General features: G+C 38.3%; 1 protein-coding gene across 5 annotated transcripts in view; it reads right to left on the bottom strand.

The window, feature by feature from the left end:
• Positions 1-22,933, bottom strand: part of AKAP7 (A-kinase anchoring protein 7) — a 124,138-nt gene that overhangs the window by 87,888 nt on the left and 13,317 nt on the right. For all 5 annotated transcript variants that reach the window (XR_011568474.1, XR_011568476.1, XM_070796164.1 and 2 more), the window contains exons 3-5: positions 21,288-21,427; positions 11,185-11,321; positions 5,265-5,425 (exon numbers count right to left, since the gene is read on the bottom strand). Coding sequence is in view for 3 of the 5 variants with exons in the window: in XM_070796164.1 (XP_070652265.1) it covers positions 5,265-5,425; positions 11,185-11,321; positions 21,288-21,427 (438 nt within the window). In the remaining 2 variants the exon portion in view is untranslated. The remainder of the gene's footprint in view (positions 1-5,264; positions 5,426-11,184; positions 11,322-21,287; positions 21,428-22,933) is intronic.

Genomic DNA, 22,933 nt, shown 5'->3' with positions numbered 1-22,933 from the left:
TGTAAGATGATTAGAATAAAGCCCCACACAAGGTAAATCCATTTAAGTATCTGATTGAAAATCAAGTAAAATAAAAGACATAGGGGATCAGAATATGCCCTCCAGAAATACGCCACTTGGGCATAAGGCATACTTTGAGTAGAGACAAAGAGAATCAATAGCTGCATAAAGAAACTTTCCCCAAGCTTCCCTTGTCCGAACAAAAGCAGACACTTGTGAAAAATGAGGACTGCCAAAAATCCTCTCTCTTGGGGAAGTCCTACTGCCAAAGTGGACCTGTGCAAACAAACCTTTCTCCACTGGAGTTCCCACCCCACACATTCACTTCCCCACAGTCTGCCACCCATGAAAGCTTAGAACCCTTTTCCTTTGTCTTGTCACTTCTCTACAAACTTATTGTTCTTCTGTTAAGATGCCATTTAAGCCCACATTCTAGCCACCCCACTGAGTTCCTCTTCATTGTGGTTTCTCCCACAGGATGTGTACTGGACACATTAATAAACTTTGCTGCTTTTCCCTTGCTAATCTGTTGTCAGTCTAAGTCTACAGGGTCCCTTGGGAAGAAGCTAGGAGGGCAGAAAGAAAAACAATTTCTCCCCTCTATGAGACAATATAAACGGTAAAAAGAGAGATGAAAGGGGAGAATAGGCAGATGTGTGCCTGGGGGCCTGCACAGAGGCAGGGCGTATCACAGAGGCTCTGATGGTCCTCTAGGAAGCATGTCTGTGATTCAGACATTCTGGTTAGGAAGAAGAGCTCGTCTTTGCTTAGTTCTAAATGAGGTGTAGCTAGGGTGTTCTGATGTGTCTGAAGACAGCTTAGCCCAGGCCATTCAACAGAACAGTCAGCAGGGCCACTGGGATGTCGACCTGCTTGTAGTGGTTAGAAGTCCAAGAGCCCAGCACCTGAACAGATTCTCCACAAGAAGAAGCACAGGGCGTATACTCTCCATCTTTTGGGGGACATGATAGTCATAATAAGAGAAAGAGTAATGTTCAAATGAACATCCTAAAAAACTTTCATTTTTCCTTTTATGAGATAAATGCACTTGGAATCTTTTGTCATGCTAACCAAGCACTCTTTTCTCATTTAAAAAAAAAGATTTGCAAGAGCTATTATAATCCAGGCAGGCTAAACTTTTAGCAATCTCTCAATCTCACATACTTTTTAACAAAATTACATTTCATGAAAAAAAAATGAATGAAATCATCACATATTCATTTCTATGCAAAAAGCCTTCAGTGCAATTTCATCACAGTAAAATGTGCAGAAATGACATATAAATGCAAAATTTTCAATACCTTCTTAGCTGTATGAGCTATTGTGTACTGCTAGGAAAAGAGAAGGTACTTACTATTTTATTCTGGAAAAAACGGATCATTCAAGGTCAAGGTAGGAAACTGAGACACACAGCCTTGGATGCCTAAATCTTACCAGCTCCCTCAAGTGGCTAACACCATAAGGCTACTTATACACGACGTACAAAGATAGCCGTGGTCTCTTCAGCCCATCAGCATCTACCAAAACCATCTAGTAGTACTAGTAGCTCATCGATTCAGACTTTACTAGTTCAAAATGCATAATACTTTCTTTAATTTTATATATTAATTCTAAATTACTCTTTATAATTTTTCAATAATGAGTTCAAATATTAGTATCTAAAATTCAGTCTTTTTTCATACCAACTGCATAGTTTCAATTTTAAGATTTTGTTTCCTTTAACTTAAAAACTGAAAAACTCCTTGAAAATTACATAAATCAGACTATTCATGAACTATAATTTTCACTATTTTTCAAGTTAATTTTACTTCATAATATGGACTTCTTTATCAAACTTTAATAATTAAATATATATTCTTTAAAAATTTTCCTGCTTTATATTAGGTCAAACTAGGTCTGCCTCCATTAATGCTGAACAAGTAAGATTTTAATATACTGGTATAAGCATATATTAATATACATATATAGTTTATATCAATTTCTAAGAAATATATTACCACGGTCAATAGAATATATTCTTCTGAAAGTTGTAATATATTTGAATAAAGTTTATAAAATATGACACAAAACAAATGTGACATTATTTTACTGATCTTATTGAACTAAAGCAATACTAATACTGAGGCATTCTTTAAAAAATAAATTTAAAGAAGTAAAATACTGACCAAAATTCCACATACTGAACATCTGGACATTATACAAATTGAGGCTGCAACCAAACTGCAATGGAATTTTCCATATACATCTTCAAATATTTAGATTCCTTAAACTGCATAAAAGTGGGGCTCCCCGATAGCTCAGTTGGTTAAGAATCCGCCTGCAATGCAGGAGACCCCAGTATGATTTCTGGGTCAGGAAGATCCACTGGAGAAGGGACAGGCTACAAACTCCAGTATTCTTACGTTTCCCTTGCGGCTCAGCTGGTAAAGAAAGTGAAAGTGAAAGTCGCTCAGTCGTGTCTAACTCTTTGCAACCCCAAGGACTATACAGCCCATGGAATTCTCTAGGCCAGAATACTGGAGTGGGTAGCCTTCCCTTCTCCAGGGGATCTTCCTATCCCAGGGATGGAACCCAGGTCTCCCGCATTGCTGGCGGATTCTTTACCAGCTAAGCCACAAGGAAAGCCCCAGCTGGTAAAGAATCCGCCGGCAATGCGGGAAACCTGGGTTCCATCCCTGGGTTGGGAAGATCCCCTGGAGAAGAGAAAGACTACCTACTCCAGCATTCTGGCCTGGAGAACCCCATGGACTATACTATACAGTCCATGGGGTCACAAACAGACACAACTGAGCAACTTTCACTTTCAAACTGCATAAAAAGTATAATGGAAAGCAACAGTGCAGTTTACCAAAAAAAAAGCTAAAAGCAATTGATTATATGAGGGAGACAGAGTGTTATTCTCCCTCCATTTTCCATTTCTTGTAATGTTTTGTTTAAATGTTTAGAAAAGTGTACATATTTTTAAGAAACAGTCTCTGGCATCTAGAAGGGAATTACAGGGGCAGTGGCCTTTTCTAAAATGACAAGCCAACACTCTTGGGCTCATAGTCACACGAAAGTTGGCGAGATTTCACATTCCTCTGCACACAATGGATCTTTCATCAATACTGGAAACTGCTTTTATGAGACTATGTGCTAAGAATGGATGGAATTCTCAATGTTGCAAGCACCCATTGAATTATTTAAAAGAACAATGAATGAATGACTAATTAGAAATGTGTCTTGAGCTCAGAGATATTTATATTACAAAAAGAAAGACCTGAATCTAGCATTCTCTCCAGAGCAGTTCAGGAGGAATAGCTACGTCTGTTCAGTGGAAGGCATGGGTTCCCAAATGCTTTGCCATCAAGACTGTTGGAGTTGCCTTCTCCTTGGCCAACTGATGATTTTAAGTCCTACTTGACTCATAAATATTGTTTAACTGCTTGCTTGTTTGTTACTTATATATATTTTGTTCCACAAAAGAAAAACTTAATAATGAAATGAAATCTGACCCTCATGCCTACCTCCTCCCCAAAACAGGTGCAATTTTGAATGGGCAACTATATAAAGACAGCATGATATTGAGTTTTTCTAAAAAGTATGTCTCAAAAGATCACATACAATATGATATCCTTTTTATTGAATATAAGGTTAAAGCTGATTAAAAATACACATATAATTTAGGAAAATACAAAGAAATAATAAACTCTGACTTCAGGATGATGGTTAGCTTAAATGAAGGAAGGCCAAAGGACAGATTGATGAGAAGGACAATGTGGTGAGATTACTACCAAGGTTCTCACTTGTGTTTTAGGTGGTGGATTCCCAGATGATATTATTTTAAGACAGACAGATAGACAAAAATAAGCCCAGCATGGAGCAATGATCAGAGAGTGTTATGAATTAAGGATTACTGAACCTGAAATGGGATGACATGAAATGATCCGACATGAGAGGAAAAAATAAAAATTTTTTACAGTACGTACATGAATACCCAAACTATGATCTCTGGTTCATCTCAAAAAAGCACTCTTCCAGGTTTTATAATTTTCTGCTTCTATTTCCCTATAAAGCTGACTGCCAAAGAATTGATGCTTTCAAACTATGATGTTGGAGAAGACTCTTGAGAATCCCTTGGACAGAAAGGAAATCAAACCAGTCAATCCTAAAGGAAATCAACCCTGAATATTCATTGGAAGGGCTGATGCTGAAGCTGAAGGTCCAATACTTTGGCCACCTGATGCAAAGAGCCCACTCATTGGAAAAGACCCTGAGGCTGGGAAAGACAGAAGGCAGGAGAAGGAGATGACAGAGGACAAGATGGTTAGATGGCATCACCAACTCGATGGACATGAGTTTAAGCAAGCTCTGGGAGATGGTGAAGGGCAGGGAAGCCTGATGTGCTGCAGTCCATGGGGCTGCAGATTAGGACATGACTAAAGACTGAACAACAACAAACTTCCCTAACATTTTCAACTGTGCTGCACAAAGCAGCATGTTCTCCAATGGATGTTAGATCTACCACCACCAACGGGCCTTCTGCTTAGACAGTGGTACCTAAACAGGAAGGAAAAAAGGTGGCACAGAGGGAAATGTCACTGATTCATCTACTGACTCTCCCAAATGGGGCTGGCAATCCCCACAGCTTCTGAACAGGCAACTGGTGTTTCTAATTAACTCATCCAATATTTACTTAATGCCAGCTATCTGTCATGATAAGCACTGGATCCTTCAGACTTATGATTAGGATGCTGCTGCTGCTAAGTCACTTTAGTCGTGTCCGACTCTGTGCGACCCCAGAGACGGCAACCCACCAGGCTCCCCTGTCCTTGGGATTCTCCAGGCAAGAACACTGGAGCGTGTTGCCATTTCCTTCTCCAATGCATGAAAGTGAAAAGAGAAAGTGAAGTCGCTCAGTCGTATCCGACTCTTAGCGATCCCATGGACTGCAGCCTACCAGGCTCCTCCATCCATGGGATTTTCCAGGCAAGAGTACTGGAGTGGGGTGCCAGTCCTAACAAATACTTGAGTCCGATCCATCATCTTCCAGAATCAACATATTGCCCCGAGTCAAAGGATCAAGATACGGTAACTGTTCTGGCCTTTTATTTGGCTACTTATCTACACAAGCAAATGCTGAAGTAGGTCACTCATAAAGTGAGGCTACATTGCCCACCCCCCACAAAGTTGAAAGATGTCAAATCTCTATTATAAGAATTGGGAGAAAAAAATTTCTTCTTCAACAATGAGATTTCACGTAAGTATATCACTGTTTGTTTTACCTGCTATTTCCAAAAGTGAGTTTATGTGATCTCCTTCTGCCAGCTTCACAAATCCAACCTGATTTCCGAAAGTGTCAACCCCTTCAAAGGGCAAAGTCAAAGGTTTTCCTTGGAGGATTTCTTCTACAAATGGTTTTAATTCCAAAAGAGCATCAATACCACTGGCAAGAGACAATATATATTTTTAGTAATATAATAAGTAGTAAAATATACAAAACCAAACGAGAAAAGAGTTTTAGATAAATTAATTTTTGTATTTGTACTAATTATTTTAATGCTCAGAATACCTTCAAAATCAAATCCATATGATCAAAATAAAACTAATATTAATTTTAAACAAAATTTATATAAGTGAATTAATCTTTACCTAATTGCAATTTATTTTATATTAAAGATACAAAAGAAGATGTTATAGTTTACCAAAAGGTTTTAAACCAAGGAAATACTGCATGCACAACTAAAGAAAAAAAATATTGACAATATATTGCAGAAAAACCTAATACCTACAAAAGTTTAAACCAGATTATGTGAAAGTTCAAGGTTTTTGTTAAAAGTACTAATATTTACATAGTATTTACTATTTGTAAAGCACTTTACTAAAACTTAAAATATATTATTTCTTTAAAATATAACAGTCTCCATAATAAGAGAATTAATTAGACTTGACCAAAGTACAGGTTTACAACTACAGTGACATAAATTTGCTGTAAACGTTTAGTCTATCTGATTAAAGGGCTATTCTGTGTTTCAAATGCACTGTTTTTTCTTTATAAAAATAAAAGTTTACTATATTAGTGAATTAGACATTATCAGGTTTGGAATATTTTGAAAATTAAGATCAATTATTTCCATACTAAGAGGATTTTAGTACAGGGACTTTACAATGAGAAAAAAACTAAAATCTCACTAGAGGGCAGCAATCACTCAAGAAAGAAAGAAAGAAAGAAAGGCATTTTACATTATGGAGAGGGGTTTAAAATACCCTTCTGGTGAACCACCTTAATTTAAATTATCTTGATCAGCAACTTGTTCATCAATAGTAATAAGATGTCAAACGTGTGAAAAGAAACAGACATTTTTCTAGATGTTTCATATTTCTACATTAGCTTTAAGTTTTTAACTGAGTTCCATCCACAGTTTCCATACTGGGTCTTACTTCTTTGTCAAATAATATATAATACTTCAAAGCAGCTTTAGAAATGTCAACATTTCTCACTGGACCTCCAAATTCACATCTGAAATCCAATCTTTCCTGACTGTATTTAAGTTCATCCAAAAAGACACGCTGCTACTGCAATACTATTTTCACCATGGGCTGAATTCAAGCATGTGAAACAAAACAGCTACTCTGGCTCATCTTCCATAAATCAGGGGATGAATATCAGGATACTCACTTTAAATATAACTCTATAGCAAAGCAGGCCATCCTAAAGCTCATGAGTTTTCAGAAACAGTGAATTCTACATTCCATTTTTCTTTAAAGAAATATAAATGATCCGAATTCAGTCCAGTTTTTCCACTCTGTAGTAATACAAACCAATAAATTTATCCTAATGAGACGTCACTGGTCACAGAGTGAAAATGAGTCACAGTGCCTCTTGGTAAATATCACTGACTTTAAAATTCTTTTAAATAGAGTATCTTTTCAAGAACTGTTTATGGAAAGATTTCTTTGTAGTAAACTAAACAGAATATAGGTATGTAGGAAACAGAATTCTGAAACTAGAATTCAGACCCAAAGGTTGTACTCAAAACAAAGATAGGACAGCCATCTTTTCAAATCAGTATCTGGATTAATATATTTCTATTTCTTTCTTCTGCACTGTGAAGACACAAAGCGTGCCATCTACCTGAAGAAATTCATTATATTAAAAAAAATGTTTCTACACACTCCTTATCTGACCCATTGATCAGTACTTTATATTAAATACCTAAAATATGATACTAGACTTTGAAAAGTAAGGATATAGAACAAGAAACTGACAATACGGATGTCTAGCATATTATACTGTATGGGATGAAAGATGAAATTAAAAGATTAGGGACTCAGAAAACCCTTCATATAATCAATGTCTTGCAGAAAACCCAATCAGTTTCACTCACTATGGAAAGTGAAAGTGAAGTCACTCAGTCGTGTCTGACTCTGCGACCCCATGGACTGTAGCCTACTAGGCTCCTCCATCCATGGGATGTTCCAGGCAAGAATACTGGAATGGGTCGCCCTTTCCTTCTCCAGGAGATCTTCCAGACCCAGGGATTGAACCCAGGTCTCCTGCATTGTAGGCAATCGCTTCACTCACTATACAGCTACCCAAAATGAAGCCACACCTTGAATCTCATCATCTTAAGTGTCATCTTAAAAGTTGACACTTCAGTCACAAACACTTACTTCCCTGGTTCCCCAAACTAGAAGCAAATCTTCTCGCCTTTGAAATTCCATTAATATTTTATACTTTATGAAACACACCACTTTTATCACATTTTTCTATTACAGTTTTTTGGATCCATATGACCCAGTCAACTATAATGTATAATACATGAGCACAAGATCCATTCACGATTCATCTTTATTTCCTCCAAAGCACTTAGTTCAGTATCTTATAGGTGGTTGATAAACAATGTTGGTTGAACTGCAAAATACTATCTTGTCTGTACAGTAAACTTCAAATATTTCTTAATTTTTCATTGCAACTTAGTCAAAAATAATTAATTGCTAAGTTGCAAGTATCTGGTCATCATTTTCTAGCAGAGCTACAACTCCCAGTACTATAAAGTAGCACAAGGATGTGACTTCAATTCCTCAAATACCAAGCAGACTTGCTAACTATTTAATTTTTAACAGAAAATTGAAATTTGCAAACACATATTGTAAACACAGGGCTAAATGACTCAGAGTGTCACTATGCTCTGGACAGTAACTCTTCAACAAACGATACCACGATTTAGGGCAAGACAGTGCTTCCTAGTTCAGGACTGTTCCATGTACTGACTGCAGGTGGTTTAGTACCACTGACCCCTGCGCATAAAATGCCCATGGCACTCCTTAGTAACTGTGACAACCAAAATCAACCCCCCTCCCAAATAATTCTAAAAGTCTCCTAGAGAAGGAATGTAGACATTATAATATACTGAGAACATACACTCTCACCCCAACCCAACTGCATAGCACTTAACAGTATTTCTAGCTAATTATGTGTTCATCAGTAGAGGCCACTGAGTTACATGCTGCTGCTGCTCAAGTCGCTTCAGTCATGTCCAACTCTGTGCCACCCCATAGACAGCAGCCCACCAGGCTCCTCTGTCCCTAGGATTCTCCAGGCAAGAATACTGGAGTGGGTTGCCATTTCCTTCTCCAATGCATGCTAAGTCACTTCAGTCATGACCAACTCTGTGCAATCCCATAGACGGCAGCCCACCAGGCTCCACTGTCCACAGAATTCTCTAGGCAAGAACACTGGAGTGGGTTGCCATTTCCTTCTCCAACTGAGTTACATACAGGAGGCCATTCATACTTGCAGCAGACTCATCTCTTCCACCTCTTTCATGAACTTGTGCTCATCTTCTCCCTCCTATCTCCATCCCACCCCCTCCCTCAATCACACTCCATGGAACAATAATAAAGAAAACCAACTAGTTCTGGTTTCTCCGCTGACCAGCATTCATTTAATTCCTAGAACTCTCAGCTGCTTCATATGCATAAGAAAGATGACCTTTCTGTGTGGCCAGACTCACAACACTTGTTAAGGAAATAAAATAATACTTGTTTGGGAAATAGAGGCTGACGAGCAGAGACTAAAATATATATACATGCCATGGCCAAGACCCATTTTTGATAATAGAGCTAAAACTTAAACTTATCAATCAATGGTAACTCGGTCTTCTTTGGTTTAAAAAGGCCTCTTTGGGGTACAATTATTCTTTAACTCAAACTTCCTTTCAGGATTGCTTTTCCCTTTCCTCTCCCCTCCTCCTTCCCAGGGAACCCAGCATACTTTTGTATAAAGATTGAAGAAGGTCTTTGGTTTGCTTGCTGTTTGGGTTCTCGGAGATGCCAGATTCAGGGGACTGGTCTGGTCATATCCCCAGGTACCCTTCACTGGTGTCCACGAAAAATCACGTGTCCCTCCTGGGCACTGCATTAGCAGGCCCTGCTGAAGTATGAGACCTCTGTAGGGGCCTCTGATCAGGAAACATGGATACCTGGCATTGCCACTGTCCCTCATCCCACCCCTACTGATCCACCGATTCTCTGTGAACTTCCAAGTCTACCTACCAGGAAACAAGGAAATTTCTGGATTCATCTATTAATATATACCCTGATAGGCAAAGGGGAATTGAAGGAACTACCTGAGGTCTCTGTGTTAGAAATCTCCCTCAACGCTAACCTCCTGGCTGTGTGGAAGCACATTCTTCCTTGAGGTCCCCCAGGGAAGAAGGAATTCTTCCTCCAGACTGCCTTTGGACTTGAGACTCTACTAAATCAATTCTCACCCGGGTCTCCAGTCTGGCAGACTGCCTTGTAGATTTGAAATTTGCCAGGCCCCACAATCACCTGAGCTAATTCCTTAAAATAAAGCTCTACATATAGCTACAGTGTACATACAGATACATCAATATATCTATATATACAAATGAAGACCCATCCTACTGGGTCTGTTTGCCTGCAGAACCCTGACTCGTCCACCATTCTAACATACAGAGTACCACCCATTTTCTCCTGGGCTTGCATCTTCTTGTGTTGCATTTTCTCTGACTTCTTTTAAGAGCATCAGAGTATTTCTTTTTTTTTCTTCTGATTGGCAAAACGAACAGTGAACGTGAGTTAAGTAAAATCTTCCGGTCCTCTCTGTCATTGTTTCTGCTTTTGGGTGGAGCACATTGGGACAGATGAGAAGACTGATCCCTAAAAATATGCAGTTCTACTATTTAAAAGATATCACCACTAGAATCATAATTTGACTGTATATTTTGAGTTACTACTTTATTCTTTTCTCCCTTATATTTCCCCTTTCCTTCGCGCCCTCCCCATCCAAGTCTTATTATTCATTCCCTCAGGAGACTATATGTCAGGGTAGAAAACAGAAGCTGTAACCTGTAATTCTGACTTTGGCTATCCAAAGAGCTTAAGCTTGAGCTTAATCCAGAGAGCTACACAGAACAAGGCGCACTCATTCCAACAGTGTCCCAGAGAAGTGGAGGATGAGCAAGGTTTCTCCACTGTGGGCTGGAAAACAGCAAAGACTCATACTCAACTTGTGTGGCACAATTCTGAGTTTGGTGGTGCAGAGTATACAGTATTCTAGTAATGGGGTGGGGGTGAGACTGAAACTGTCCACTGATCTAGTAAATGACAGCTCTAATAGCTAATAATATGAAGTGCCTACTATGTGCCAGGCCCTATACTAAGTGTTTACATGTGTCAGTACTATTATTTTCTCCATTTACTTAAAAAATGATTTGCCCAAAATTGAACAGCTTATTAAGACATGGTTCCAGAATCTTTACCTGGAATCCTAACCTAAATGGTCAGACGCCATAGTGCTTATATAATTAACATGGACAAAATAACTGCATAACAAATGCATCTGATAACAATAACACAGTTCAAAAGTATAGATTAGGGGCAATTCCCTGGTGGTCCAGTGGTTAGGGCTCTGCACTTCCACTCCAGGGTACAAAGGTTCAATCCCTGGTAGGGGAACTAGGATCCCGCAAGCCATGTGTCACAGCAGAAAAAAAAAAAAAATACAGATTAGGAAGAATATTGTACAGCTAATTCTGTACCTTGGCTTGTTGATTGCAACAAATTATAACAAAGAATGTTTCTTTAGAATTTCAATGCCTCTTTGGGTTCTGTTATGTTTACTCATATTCAAGTAATAACTTGGAAAACAATATTCCAGAAAGATGTAGTACTCACATGTTTACGTCATCTTCATTCAATAACTGCATCACTAGTAGGGTAATATGAAAGGAGCCATCACTGCTCATTGCTCTGGCCAGTTGCTCATCTTGTCGTATTATTGCATTTTGCAGGATCTTAATTCCTTTTGTAATCTAATCACACACAGAAAAACAGAGATTAGGTAAGCAACATTTCCTTACAGCAACATTTAAATTGAGAAGAAAATAAGTAACGATTAAAATGAGAACACTGTCAGGATTTTCAATCAAATCATGCTTGTCTACCTATTCTTAAATATCCTGGAGGGATAACTCGGAAAGTTTAATGGGATGTATAAATGTTTTAAAAATTACACAATGCTTGTCCATCTTAAGAGCATAGCCCAACATCCTTCTTTTACAGACTGGGTCCCTGACTGAGTGGAAAAACTCAATGGCTATGTATCTTTCCAGAAACTTATCCTTGGAATATACAGTATGACTCACTATCATTATGATCTTTCCTAAAAATAAGAGCTTTATTCTTGCCACAGAAAGGTCAAATCAGCAGACAACATTCCATTTCTGCTGGCAGTAATATTTATTTGTCTCCAAATGAATGTGTCTGAGAACCCATTCTTCATGGCCTTTAAGATCTTTCAGGACAGCAATAATTCAACAGGAATGACTACTGTCATTTCCCCAGACATGTGAGGCGGGGCATAACCATGGTGAGAGCTGCACAGAAGGCTAAACGCGTATGTTTACAAAACTGTATCCAAGCAAAATTCCTGTACAAAAACTGTATCTTTATCCAAGCAAAATCCTTGGTCCCTCATCAGCTCACCCCTCTCAACCTACTGAGAACAAAGAAGAATGATGACTTTTCCCTCCTCTATTTCAAGCTAGAGACAATGCTGCGTGTGCTAAGTCACTTCAGTCGTGTCCAATTCTTTGCAGCAGTAGGGACTACAGCCTGCCAGGCTCTTCTGTCCATGGGATTCTCCAAGTAAGAATATTGGAGAGGGCTGCCATTCCGTTCTCCAGGGAATCTTCCTGCCCAAGGGATCAAACCTGTGTCTCTTACGTCTCCTGCACTGGCAGGTAGGTTCTTTACCACTAGCACCACCGGGGAAGCCCAGAGACAATATTAGCCAACTTCTAAATGGAAAATAGCTTGAACATAAACTAGCAAACCAAGCGATCCCCAGAGGAAAGAGTGCACATAGAAGCCTGGAGGCAGCAGGATTAGAGAGAAAACGACAAGAGAGGAGACTGGCAAAAGCAGCAGAACCCCCAAAAGACAGCAGAGATAAGAAAGAGCTGAATCACGAGCGTTCCCATACAGACAAGCTGTTTCATACTGAACAATCTTTCCATTATCTGCAGACTGTGACTGGACAAATCATGAGGTGTTGGCCTGGGATCTGACTTCCCACAGATCTTTACAATAAATCCTCTTCACCCAAATAACCTCAGCATTTCTCTATTCCTTGCAACCTGGAGAACAGTAACACGAGAAACAGTGTTTTCCTGGTGGGACAATACGCAATAACACCTAAGATTTCCCAAGGTACGATGTCACTTTCCAGACACCCAACAAAAGAATATTGATAGCCTGGTAGTTAAAATGCTCCTAATAATAATACACAAAGGTCTTACAGTCAGAGTTTCCTCTACCTCTACATTGATCAAAGTAATGATGTCCCTGAGGACACATTTCTTCCTCTCCATGTCTCACCACAGTTCTTGGTAATACAAATAAACACAACGTTGAAACAACAGTCCCCTTCTTGTGTGGTCACTAGGTTTCAGGCACTAGAGTAAGCATTTTACATCTATTCGTTCACTAAGCCTCCCACCAATCCTGTGAAGTAGGTATTGGTATTGTCTCCATTAAAATAAATTGAAACACAGAAGATTTAAAAAAAAAACTTTTCAACATCTTAATACTACCCACTCTTGGGCTTCGCTGGTGGCTCAGCTGGTAAAGAATAAGCCTGCAATGTGGGAGATCTGGGTTTGATCCCTGGGTTTGGAAGATCCCCCAGAGAAGGGAACAGCTACCCACTCCAGTATTCTGGCCTGGAGAATTCTACGCACTGTATAGTCCATGGGATCGCAAAGAGTCAGACATGACTGAGTGACTTTCACTTTCAACAGCCACTTTCAAAACCCAAAATAGCAAAGGAACTTGAGAAAAAGATAAATTACAACAGATGAGAAAAGATGAAGGAAATATCTGGAGGAAAAGATCCAGGAGTGAGAAGGAGGAGGAGGAAAACTGGCCAGAGAATTGTAGAAGAAAAGGTACGAGGAATGTGTTTTTGAGAGGAGACAAGGATAGGGGCAACATGAGGGTATTGACTCAAGTCATGAAACATCAAGGGAAAAAAGACATTTAAAGGAGATTTTGAGGAAGTCTTACTGGATCCTGTGTAACAGAACACATGTGTGTGTGTTAGTCACTTAGTCGTGTCCTACTCTTTACATCCCCATAGACTACAGCCCACGAAGCTCCTCTGTCCATGGATTCTCAAGGCAAGAATACTGGAGTGAGTTGCCATTTCCTTCTCCAGGGGATCTTCCTGACCCAGGGATTGAACCTGGGTCTCCTGGATTGAAGGCAGATTCTTTACCATCTGAGCTATAGGGAAATCCCAGTAGAATACATGGGCTCAAAAAAGCCTTTGGTGTAAGCCCACACTACTCTTCGAGGATTTTACAGGTGAACTTTTGAGAGATTTTTCCAGGTGCAGTGAAGTCCTAGACTGGTTTACAGGAATACTGAAGCAGCTGAAGAAGATCCATGTTCATGTGGGAAGAACCTAGCCCAGTGCTGAGTAAAAATCGTACATGCTCTAGAATGTCAGACTCAGAACAGTATAAATGCATCTTCAAATATTAGCTGGCACAAAATGGTAATTCTGGCTTAAATAATCATGAAAAAGTGGTTTAGGATGAGAACTTTTTAATACAAAGTGAAGCAAATTAAGGGTGCTAGACTTGTATCAGAAATCCTGGATTTTAATAACAGGTCAGCCACAGGTGTAACCCCACAGACATCACCTAGTCTCACTGAGTCTTGGTTTCTTTTCAATTGTAAAGCACTGCCAAAGTTACAATGGCAACCCACTCCAGTACTCTTGCCTGCAAAATCCCATGGATGGAGGAGCCTGGTGGGCTGCAGTCCATGGGGTCGCTAGGAGTTGGACACGACTGAGCGACTTCCCTTTCACTTTTCACTTTCATGCATTGGAGAAGGAAATGTCAACCCACTCCAGTGTTCTTGCCTGGAGAATCCCAGGGATGGGGGAGCCTGTTGGGCTGCCATCTATGGGGTCACACAGAGCCGGACATGACTGAAGTGACTTAGTAGCAGCAGCCAAAGTTACAGGGATGTGTTAAAGGTCAACACACAAGCTACAGGAAGGCAGACAAGCTTAAGGAAAGCACTTCACCACATCTGCCTAATATAAGGTCTGCAACACTGCCAGTATTATGAAAATCAGGGGTTCTCTACCCCAAGGGACATCTGTCAATGCCTAGAGACATTTTCATTGTCACACCTGGGGTCTGCCATTGCACTTAGTGGGTAGAGTATCTGCATTTTCATAAAAATTTAGTCTTTATTCTAAGCTCAAATACTAATCATATATAAATTCAGGACAATGCTCAAAAATTTGTATATTCAGCATTTTAGTGCAATGTCCTATTATTTAGTGCAAAAGAGTTATAGACCATTCACATCTTTGAATTATACAGTAGCTTATAAAACTGCAAATTAAAATTCATAAAACTTTTGAAGACTATCTCTCTGAAGTCACACAGTACTTAAAATGCAAAATTAACCTCGACCTATGAAAATTCTAAAAGACAACCTAATCAAGTAATGTATATCTATGCTTTGATGCCTCAAATTAATTTATATATTCCTTGATATCATCTTTAAAAAAATTTAATGCTTTTTATTCTTAATTGCATTCTTAAAAGATAAAAAGAAAAAAGGAAACTACTTCAGAGTCTTCTCTGTATGCCATTTTTTTTTTTTTTTTTCTTCCAATTTTATTTTATTTTTAAACTTTACATAATTGTTTTAGTTTTGCCAAATATCAAAATGAATCCTCCGCAGGTATACATGCGCTCCCCATCCCGAACCCTCCTCCCTCCTCCCTCCCCATACCATCCCTCTGGGCCGTCTCAGTGCACCAGCCCCAAGCATCCAGCATCATGCATCGAACCTGGACTGGCAACTTGTTTCCTACATGATATTTTATATGTTTCATTGCCATTCTCCCAAATCTTCCCACCCTCTCCCTCTCCCACAAAGTCCATAAGACTGTTCTATACATCAGTGTCTCTTTAGCTGTCTCGTACACCAGGTTATTGTTACCATCTTTCTAAATTCCATATATATGCGTTAGTATACTGTATTTATGTTTTTCCTTCTGGCTTACTTCACTCTGTACAATAGGCTCCAGTTTCATCCACCTCATTAGAACTGATTCAAATGTATTCTTTTTAATGGCTGAGTAATACTCCATTGTGTATATGTACCACAGCTTTCCTATCCACTCATCCGCTGATGGACATCTAGGTTGCTTCCATGTCTTGGCTATTATAAACAGTGCTGCGATGAACATTGGGGTACACGTGTCTCTTTCCCTTCTGGTTTCCTCAGTGTGTATGCCCAGCAGTGGGATTGCTGGATCATAAGGCAGTTCTATTTCCAGTTTTTTAAGGAATCTCCACACTGTTCTCCATAGTGGCTGTACTAGTTTGCATTCCCACCAACAGTGTAAGAGGGTTCCCTTTTCTCCACACCCTCTCCAGCATTTATTATTTGTAGACTTTTGGATCGCAGCCATTCTGACTGGTGTGAAATGGTACCTCATAGTGGTTTTGATTTGCATTTCTCTGATAATGAGTGATGTTGAGCATCTTTTCATGTGTTTGTTAGCCATCTGTATGTCTTTTTTGGAGAAATGTCTATTTAGTTCTTTGGCCCATTTTTTGATTGGGTCGTTTATTTTTCTGGAGTTGAGCTGTAGGAGTTGCTTGTATATTTTTGAGATTAGTTGTTTGTCGGTTGCTTCATTTGCTATTATTTTCTCCCATTCTGAAGGCTGTCTTTTCACCTTGCTAATAGTTTCCTTTGATGTGCAGAAGCTTTTAAGGTTAATTAGGTCCCATTTGTTTATTTTTGCTTTTATTTCCAATATTCTGGGAGGTGGGTCATAGAGGATCCTGCTGTGATGTATGTCGGAGAGTGTTTTGCCTATGTTCTCCTCTAGGAGTTTTATAGTTTCTGGTCTTACGTTTAGATCTTTAATCCATTTTGAGTTTATTTTTGTGTATGGTGTTAGAAAGTGGTCCAGTTTCATTCTTTTACAAGTGGTTGACCAGATTTCCCAGCACCACTTGTTAAAGAGGTTGTCTTTAATCCATTGTATATTCTTGCCTCCTTTGTCGAAGATAAGGTGTCCATATGTGCGTGGATTTATCTCTGGGCTTTCTATTTTATTCCATTGATCAATATTTCTGTCTTTGTGCCAGTACCATACTGTCTTGATAACTGTGGCTTTGTAGTAGAGCCTGAAGTCAGGTAGGTTGATTCCTCCAGTTCCATTCTTCTTTCTCAAGATCGCTTTGGCTATTCGAGGTTTTTTGTATTTCCATACAAATTGTGAAATTATTTGTTCTAGCTCTGTGAAGAATACTGTTGGTAGCTTGATAGGGATTGCGTTGAATCTATAAATTGCTTTGGGTAGTATACTCATTTTCACTATATTGATTCTTCCAATCCATGAACATGGTATATTTCTCCATCTATTAGTGTCCTCTTTGATTTCTTTCACCAGTGTTTTATAGTTTTTGAAACTTATCTGTTATCATAATCCCCAGCCACTGGCAGTATTGAACAATGCACATTTTTTAAGCCTAACATTACAGAGCCATATTTAAATAGGATACTGAAAGAAACTTAAAAAAATAAAAGCTTATTAAAATCTTAAATATTTCATCCACTGAGTAATTTTCTTTGTATTTAGAGAATAAAAACAGACATGCAACTGCTAAACCTCACCATGAAGCCATATTCCACATGCCTAAAAATAAAAGCAATAAGAAATTTCATTTTTGTATGTTAAGCTTTCTAGTTGATTCAAAGCATACATGAGCCCACAGAAAATGCCTTCAAGTCAGTATGTGAGGGAGAGTGGTTACAGTCTAGCACACAGAAGAACAGTGTCCTTTACCTCATCTTTTGACATTATTTTTGGATTTTTTCCTAAGCTGTTAACATACATCATTCCTAAATTTTCTGCCTCATTAAGGTTTAACAGAAGTATCACATCAGTTTGCTACCTAATATCTCTTCAAAGACAAATATAGTCATTTTTCTTGCTTGTCTACAGGATGAAAAAAACTTGAAAATTTGATGATAAAGCGGTAAGTAGAGTAAAAGTAAAAAATCATCTGAAGGTAGGAGAATTTTCTACATCTACCAAGTGTTTAACATGCATGATGACATCATGTACTTTCACAATTGTGTTTCCCAGAAAGGAACAGAATGCATAAATCATATTTCATCTTTTCATAAGACCAGTAATTTTCACATTACAAAATGAAATACAAAATTAAATGTAACAAATGCCTTTTAAAACTCCTAAAGAGTATCATATTTTTCCATTGGTATAGAACTGTCATCTTACAAAAAAATTAATGCATTCTTAATTTCAATTAGCTTCCTTTGCATTTTTCATTATTGACTTATATTATTACCTCTTATAAGAAAGTATATAAAACCAATACATGGGCAAACCCACCTAGAAATAATAATTGAGCAATTCTAGTCAGTTAAGAAATATTTAGGATTCACTAAAATACCATTCAATTTCTCCTCTTTATTTTTAGTTTTAAATTAATGTATAATTGTAGGTAATGGAGAAACACAGTCTCATATACATGCAATTACGATATGTTTACGCATTCTAATTCATTTTCCAAATCTACTTCTTAAAAATACAAAAATCATGACCTTCCAAAACTAAAGCATTCCAAATGTCTACTAATGTGTTTAAAAATCAAAGACCCATGTAAGTCTGAATCCTTTTTCCTTTAAAACTAGATGCCAACAAGTAGAGGCAAAAGTAGAGCGGCTCATTGTCAATGTGCTAGCTTCCAAAAGCTTGTTTGCAGGTCACTTAATTGGAACTTGGAATACAGTCTCCCATTGAAACAATGTTATAAATGCTGCTCCTTTTCCCAGGACTCCCCACAAAAGCCCATAAGCAGTTTCAAAAGAAAATTAACGTTAGATACTTTCAAACAAACAAGGTGCTCATACAGAAGATATAAAAAGGATCTACCTCATCTTGTCCTAGTCCCTAATCCTCCTCCCTATATAGGCATTAAGCTTTGTTACCCACAAGTCAGTCTCTTGAGAGAGAAACATTAAATTCTTTGGTTTCCAGGTTATTTGAAACTTGTGTGCCCACTATTACAAGTCATGGACCTTCTGGAAAACAAACTATCACTGAACCTATATTACAGAAAACCAGCATGTGTCACACCGAATCTATTATTTGTAAATTTGTTCTGGTTGGAATTTGGTATGCCAGAAACATCTTCTGCCCTGAAATGACAGTATTTTGTGTGTGTGTACCTCTATTCCTGCCAAACTCTGTTCTAGGTACTGGGAAGGAGCTGTAAAACTGTGAGGAGGACTAACAAGTGTCAGATTTCAAGGATGACAATGGTGGGGATGGGGGGGGGAGGTGACCTAGTCAGGGTGCTCATGGGTGGGAGAAGTTTGAGCTGAGATTTTGGCATTAACAAAACCAAAAGGAAAGGAAAGAAAACTAGCCAGAGAAAGCTTTCCCACAGGCAGGCGGAACTGGCAAGTTCAAACAAGGTCAGAGGGGCTGAGATGGAGGTCAAACCATATAGAACCTTCTAGAATATGGTAAAGCCTTTGTCTTTATCCAAATATCAATGGGAAGATACTGAAGTGCATAGGATGAAGGTGATGTGTCCAAATTTGGGTTTAGAAAATAATCATTATCACCTTCACTTTACACCTCAAGACACTGAAACTACAAAAATTAGGTAATGTGACCAACATCCACAGTGGCATTTGTGATCCAGCTGGTATCTGGGCAAGGTTGGTCAGGCTCCAAAGCCTGTACTATACCCACTTTCTACAGAACCTGCCAGCAGCAAAGAGGCAGAAACAAAGGCTACACTGACTTACAGGGTAAAAACAAAGGGTTGCGATGGTTTTCTTTCATCTCCTCCTCCCATCTTTGTGACCAATCTAAGTGTCAGAAGAAAAGAACCTCTTCACCCTCTTTCCCCTCAGCACCCTTCCCCGCCGGCCTTATTCTAGCACATCACCCCACCAGTCTTCACTGGAGGAGGTGGGAAGCGGGCCCAGCGCTGGCGGGGGCTGGGGCAGGCTGGAGGGAATGCAGAGCTGCTGCTCCGACCAGGGGAACCAAGAATAGCTATTTAGAGAAGAGCTCACCCAACTTCTACACACACAGACTCTGGAGTGGAACAATGTCTAAGCAAGAAACCAAAATAAGGAAACTGGCATCTCTTCCAATCACAAAAAGTGTGGGGATGTCACTAGGCCTGTCTCACGTGCAGTTTCCTCAGGACCTAACCTGCTCTCCTATAATGCCCATAGGTACACATGATCCTAAATCTCATAGAAAACCTGTCTGAATAACTTACAAGTATTTTAATATTTGTCAAAAACATTAAACTTGCCATTGGCTAAACACTTAAGGGCTATTTTACAGTTAACCTACCACTACATACCAGTAAAATCAAACTTTGATTCTTTACTGTATCAAACTCTAAAATTCTGTATTGCTAGGTAATTCCACTTATCTATGTATCTTTTCTTCCCAAGTGAACTATACCTCACAAACTAGAAGTTTCCTGGAATGCCCCAACAGAATTTGTTCTCTTTTATATTTATTTCTTTGATTTCAATTTTGTTTGCTTTGATTTTTAAAAATTCATTAGCATTCTGTAGAAACATTCTAGTTAAATAAAGGGAGAAACAACCTGAAAATATGCCCAGTTAAGAGATCAGAGTCCACAATCAAACAGGAATTCAGATCTAGCTCTGAAGATACAAAATGGCCAAGTATAGAAACAGTCAGACTTCCAAATGAGACATTCTTTCCTAAGGCGTTACAATTCCTATCTCACTGCTCTAAAAAGCTTAGCTACTACAGTTTTCTGTCTCAGTCATGTGAGGGTACCTTACTGTGGGACAATTGGCTGGTTTCATTTCCTATTACTGATGGCACCTTAAATTTTCAGACTTTTAATAGATTTCTACCAAGTTTATTATACACCATTAAGTTGGTACAACAATGAGTAATTTTTGAAAAAACTATATTGCAATAATCATTACCATAAACTGGACTGCTGCTGCTAAGACGCTTCAGTCGTGTCCAACTCTGTGCGACCCCAGAGATGGCAGCCCACCAGGCTCCCCCGTCCCTGGGATTCTCCAGGCAAGAACACTGGAGTGGGTTGACATTTCCTTCTCCAATGCATGAAAGTGAAAAGTGAAAGGGAAGTCGCTCAGTCGTGTCTGACTCTTAGCGACCCCATGGACTGCAGCCTACCAGGCTCCTCCATCCATGGGATTTTGCAGGCAAGAGTACTGGAATGGGATGCCATTGCCTTCTCCAATAAACTGGACTAAGCAGCAACAAATTCCAGTTTACTTTCCCCACAGAGATTTCAGAATCTTTTTTTTTTTTTTTTTTTAACCAGCTCTCTGCTTCTGAAACATTCTTCCATTATGATGAACAAAACTTTAGAAAGAACCTTGACATGCTATCTGGCAACATTTTTTGAAGTGGCTTTTGTAAAATTGTCATTTAACTGTGATTGCTTAAATAATATTTTCCAAAATTATTGTTTAAATATATTCTATAGTCCCTGTATTTTATATTCCCTATGTGTGTGTGTATACTCCATATTTTCTGCCCAGCTAAAATGCCACTGAAGACTCTTAAAGGCTGAAAGTAACAGGCTTACAAGCATTTAGTGCACCTTAAATATAATTTAGAATAAAATATAGTAAAAATACTTAAAAAAAAAACACAGCACCTCTTTGTTGGTGATTGGAATGGATAGGAAATAGTTGGGTTGATAATCTTTTCGCTTTTTTTTCCTCTCCTTTATTTGCTCTTTATTGTTGCATTCATTTTCTTTACTTCTCTCCAAATTTACTTTAGGAACATCAGTGACTAGAGAAAAAAATTCAAACAATAATATGTCTAATGCAGTTAAACAAAGATAATATAATCAGTAAAAAAAAAAAAGCACTATACAACTAGCAATCATTCATAATTGTCATTTTCAAATCTAAAATAGGAATTGACAAATTCTTCTGTAAAAGACTTCATAATAAATACTTTAGGCCTCGCAGATCATTCAGTCTTAACTACCCAAGTCAGCTGTAGACAAAACACAGCTGAATGGGTACAAATGTTTTCCAATAAAACTTTATTTACAAAGCAGATAGTTAGATCTGGCCCATGTGCCATGGTGCACTAACCCCTCATCTGAAGTATAACTAACAACCATTCTCTTCCCCTTGCCACAATTTTCATGATGCTAGGAAAAATCATTGTTTCTCCATCCTGTAATATGTATATTCCTAACTTTTACAACAAAATCACTTGCAGCAGTGCCACTGAAAGTTCAATTTCTGGCTAATGTCACACTATAAACAATTAGCAAAAACTGAGAGGATGCTTTATAAACTTTCAGAGCAAGTAGGCAAAGTAATTTTGTTTGTTAAATTCTGGCTTCTGTTTTGCAGATCTTTTTCTTTAATGTTTTTTTCTAATAATTAATGTTTTATTATATATTTCACAAAAGTATCAGCCAGCAACAAATAAACAACTAAAGAAAAAAAAATAGTCCTTAACCACACCTAACTTGAGAAACACTTACCACGCTTTTTTAAAGTCATCTTCAAAAGACATTTCTAACAACCAACAATTCTTATTATGAAACTATACTCCTAGAAATAATTTTCAAATCAATGTGAAATGCTTTTTTTTTCTTTAACAGATTCTATCAGGGGCTTCCACATGCATGGAAAACTACCCTTAGTTTATATTTCAGGTTGTGTCTTCTTGAACAGTAGAGTACCTCATAGGGACTTTGTAAACTGCAAATATGTATCTTCTGAGGTATAATTTTGCAGAGGAGGAGGAAGTACTTTGCCTTAGATTCAGTCTTATGAAGTTGGTCTCACCTTTGAGATCAGCTCTAACAAACCATGGTGACCAAGAGCACAAGATCTGTGCATATCTAACTAAACTCCTTATTTTACATACAATGAACAGAAGAGAAAAAAAAGTTTTAAAAACAGCTCAGTGTCACAGAGTCAAACCTGGTATCCAGACCTTTCAAAGCTCTCCTTCTAGCGTAATTTCCACTGGAACAAATTGCTTCCCTCTTGTGGTTCTAGATAAGTAGTTACTACTATGAACAAAATCAAAGAGCAGAAGAAACTGTCCTTATTCTGTTTTTCTTTGAAATATTAATAGTAAATAATTTTAAATGAATGTTGCAAATAATATTTTAATGAGAACTTCTAAGAAAAATAGTAGAAAATGTTTAAAATTTTAAAATTAAGCATTTGTGGGAACAGACATGCTTTCTTTCTAGGATCAACATATGTGTGAACCCTAGAAGGAGACGTAGAAGACAGGTCAATTAAGAACTAGGTGATCTGGGTA

This window comes from Bos indicus, chromosome 9 (assembly GCF_029378745.1).
Source record: "Bos indicus isolate NIAB-ARS_2022 breed Sahiwal x Tharparkar chromosome 9, NIAB-ARS_B.indTharparkar_mat_pri_1.0, whole genome shotgun sequence".
In the NCBI taxonomy this organism is placed as follows: Eukaryota; Metazoa; Chordata; class Mammalia; order Artiodactyla; family Bovidae; genus Bos; species Bos indicus.
Note: the sequence above shows the minus strand (reverse complement) of the source record. Positions and strands in the feature narration are given on the sequence as shown.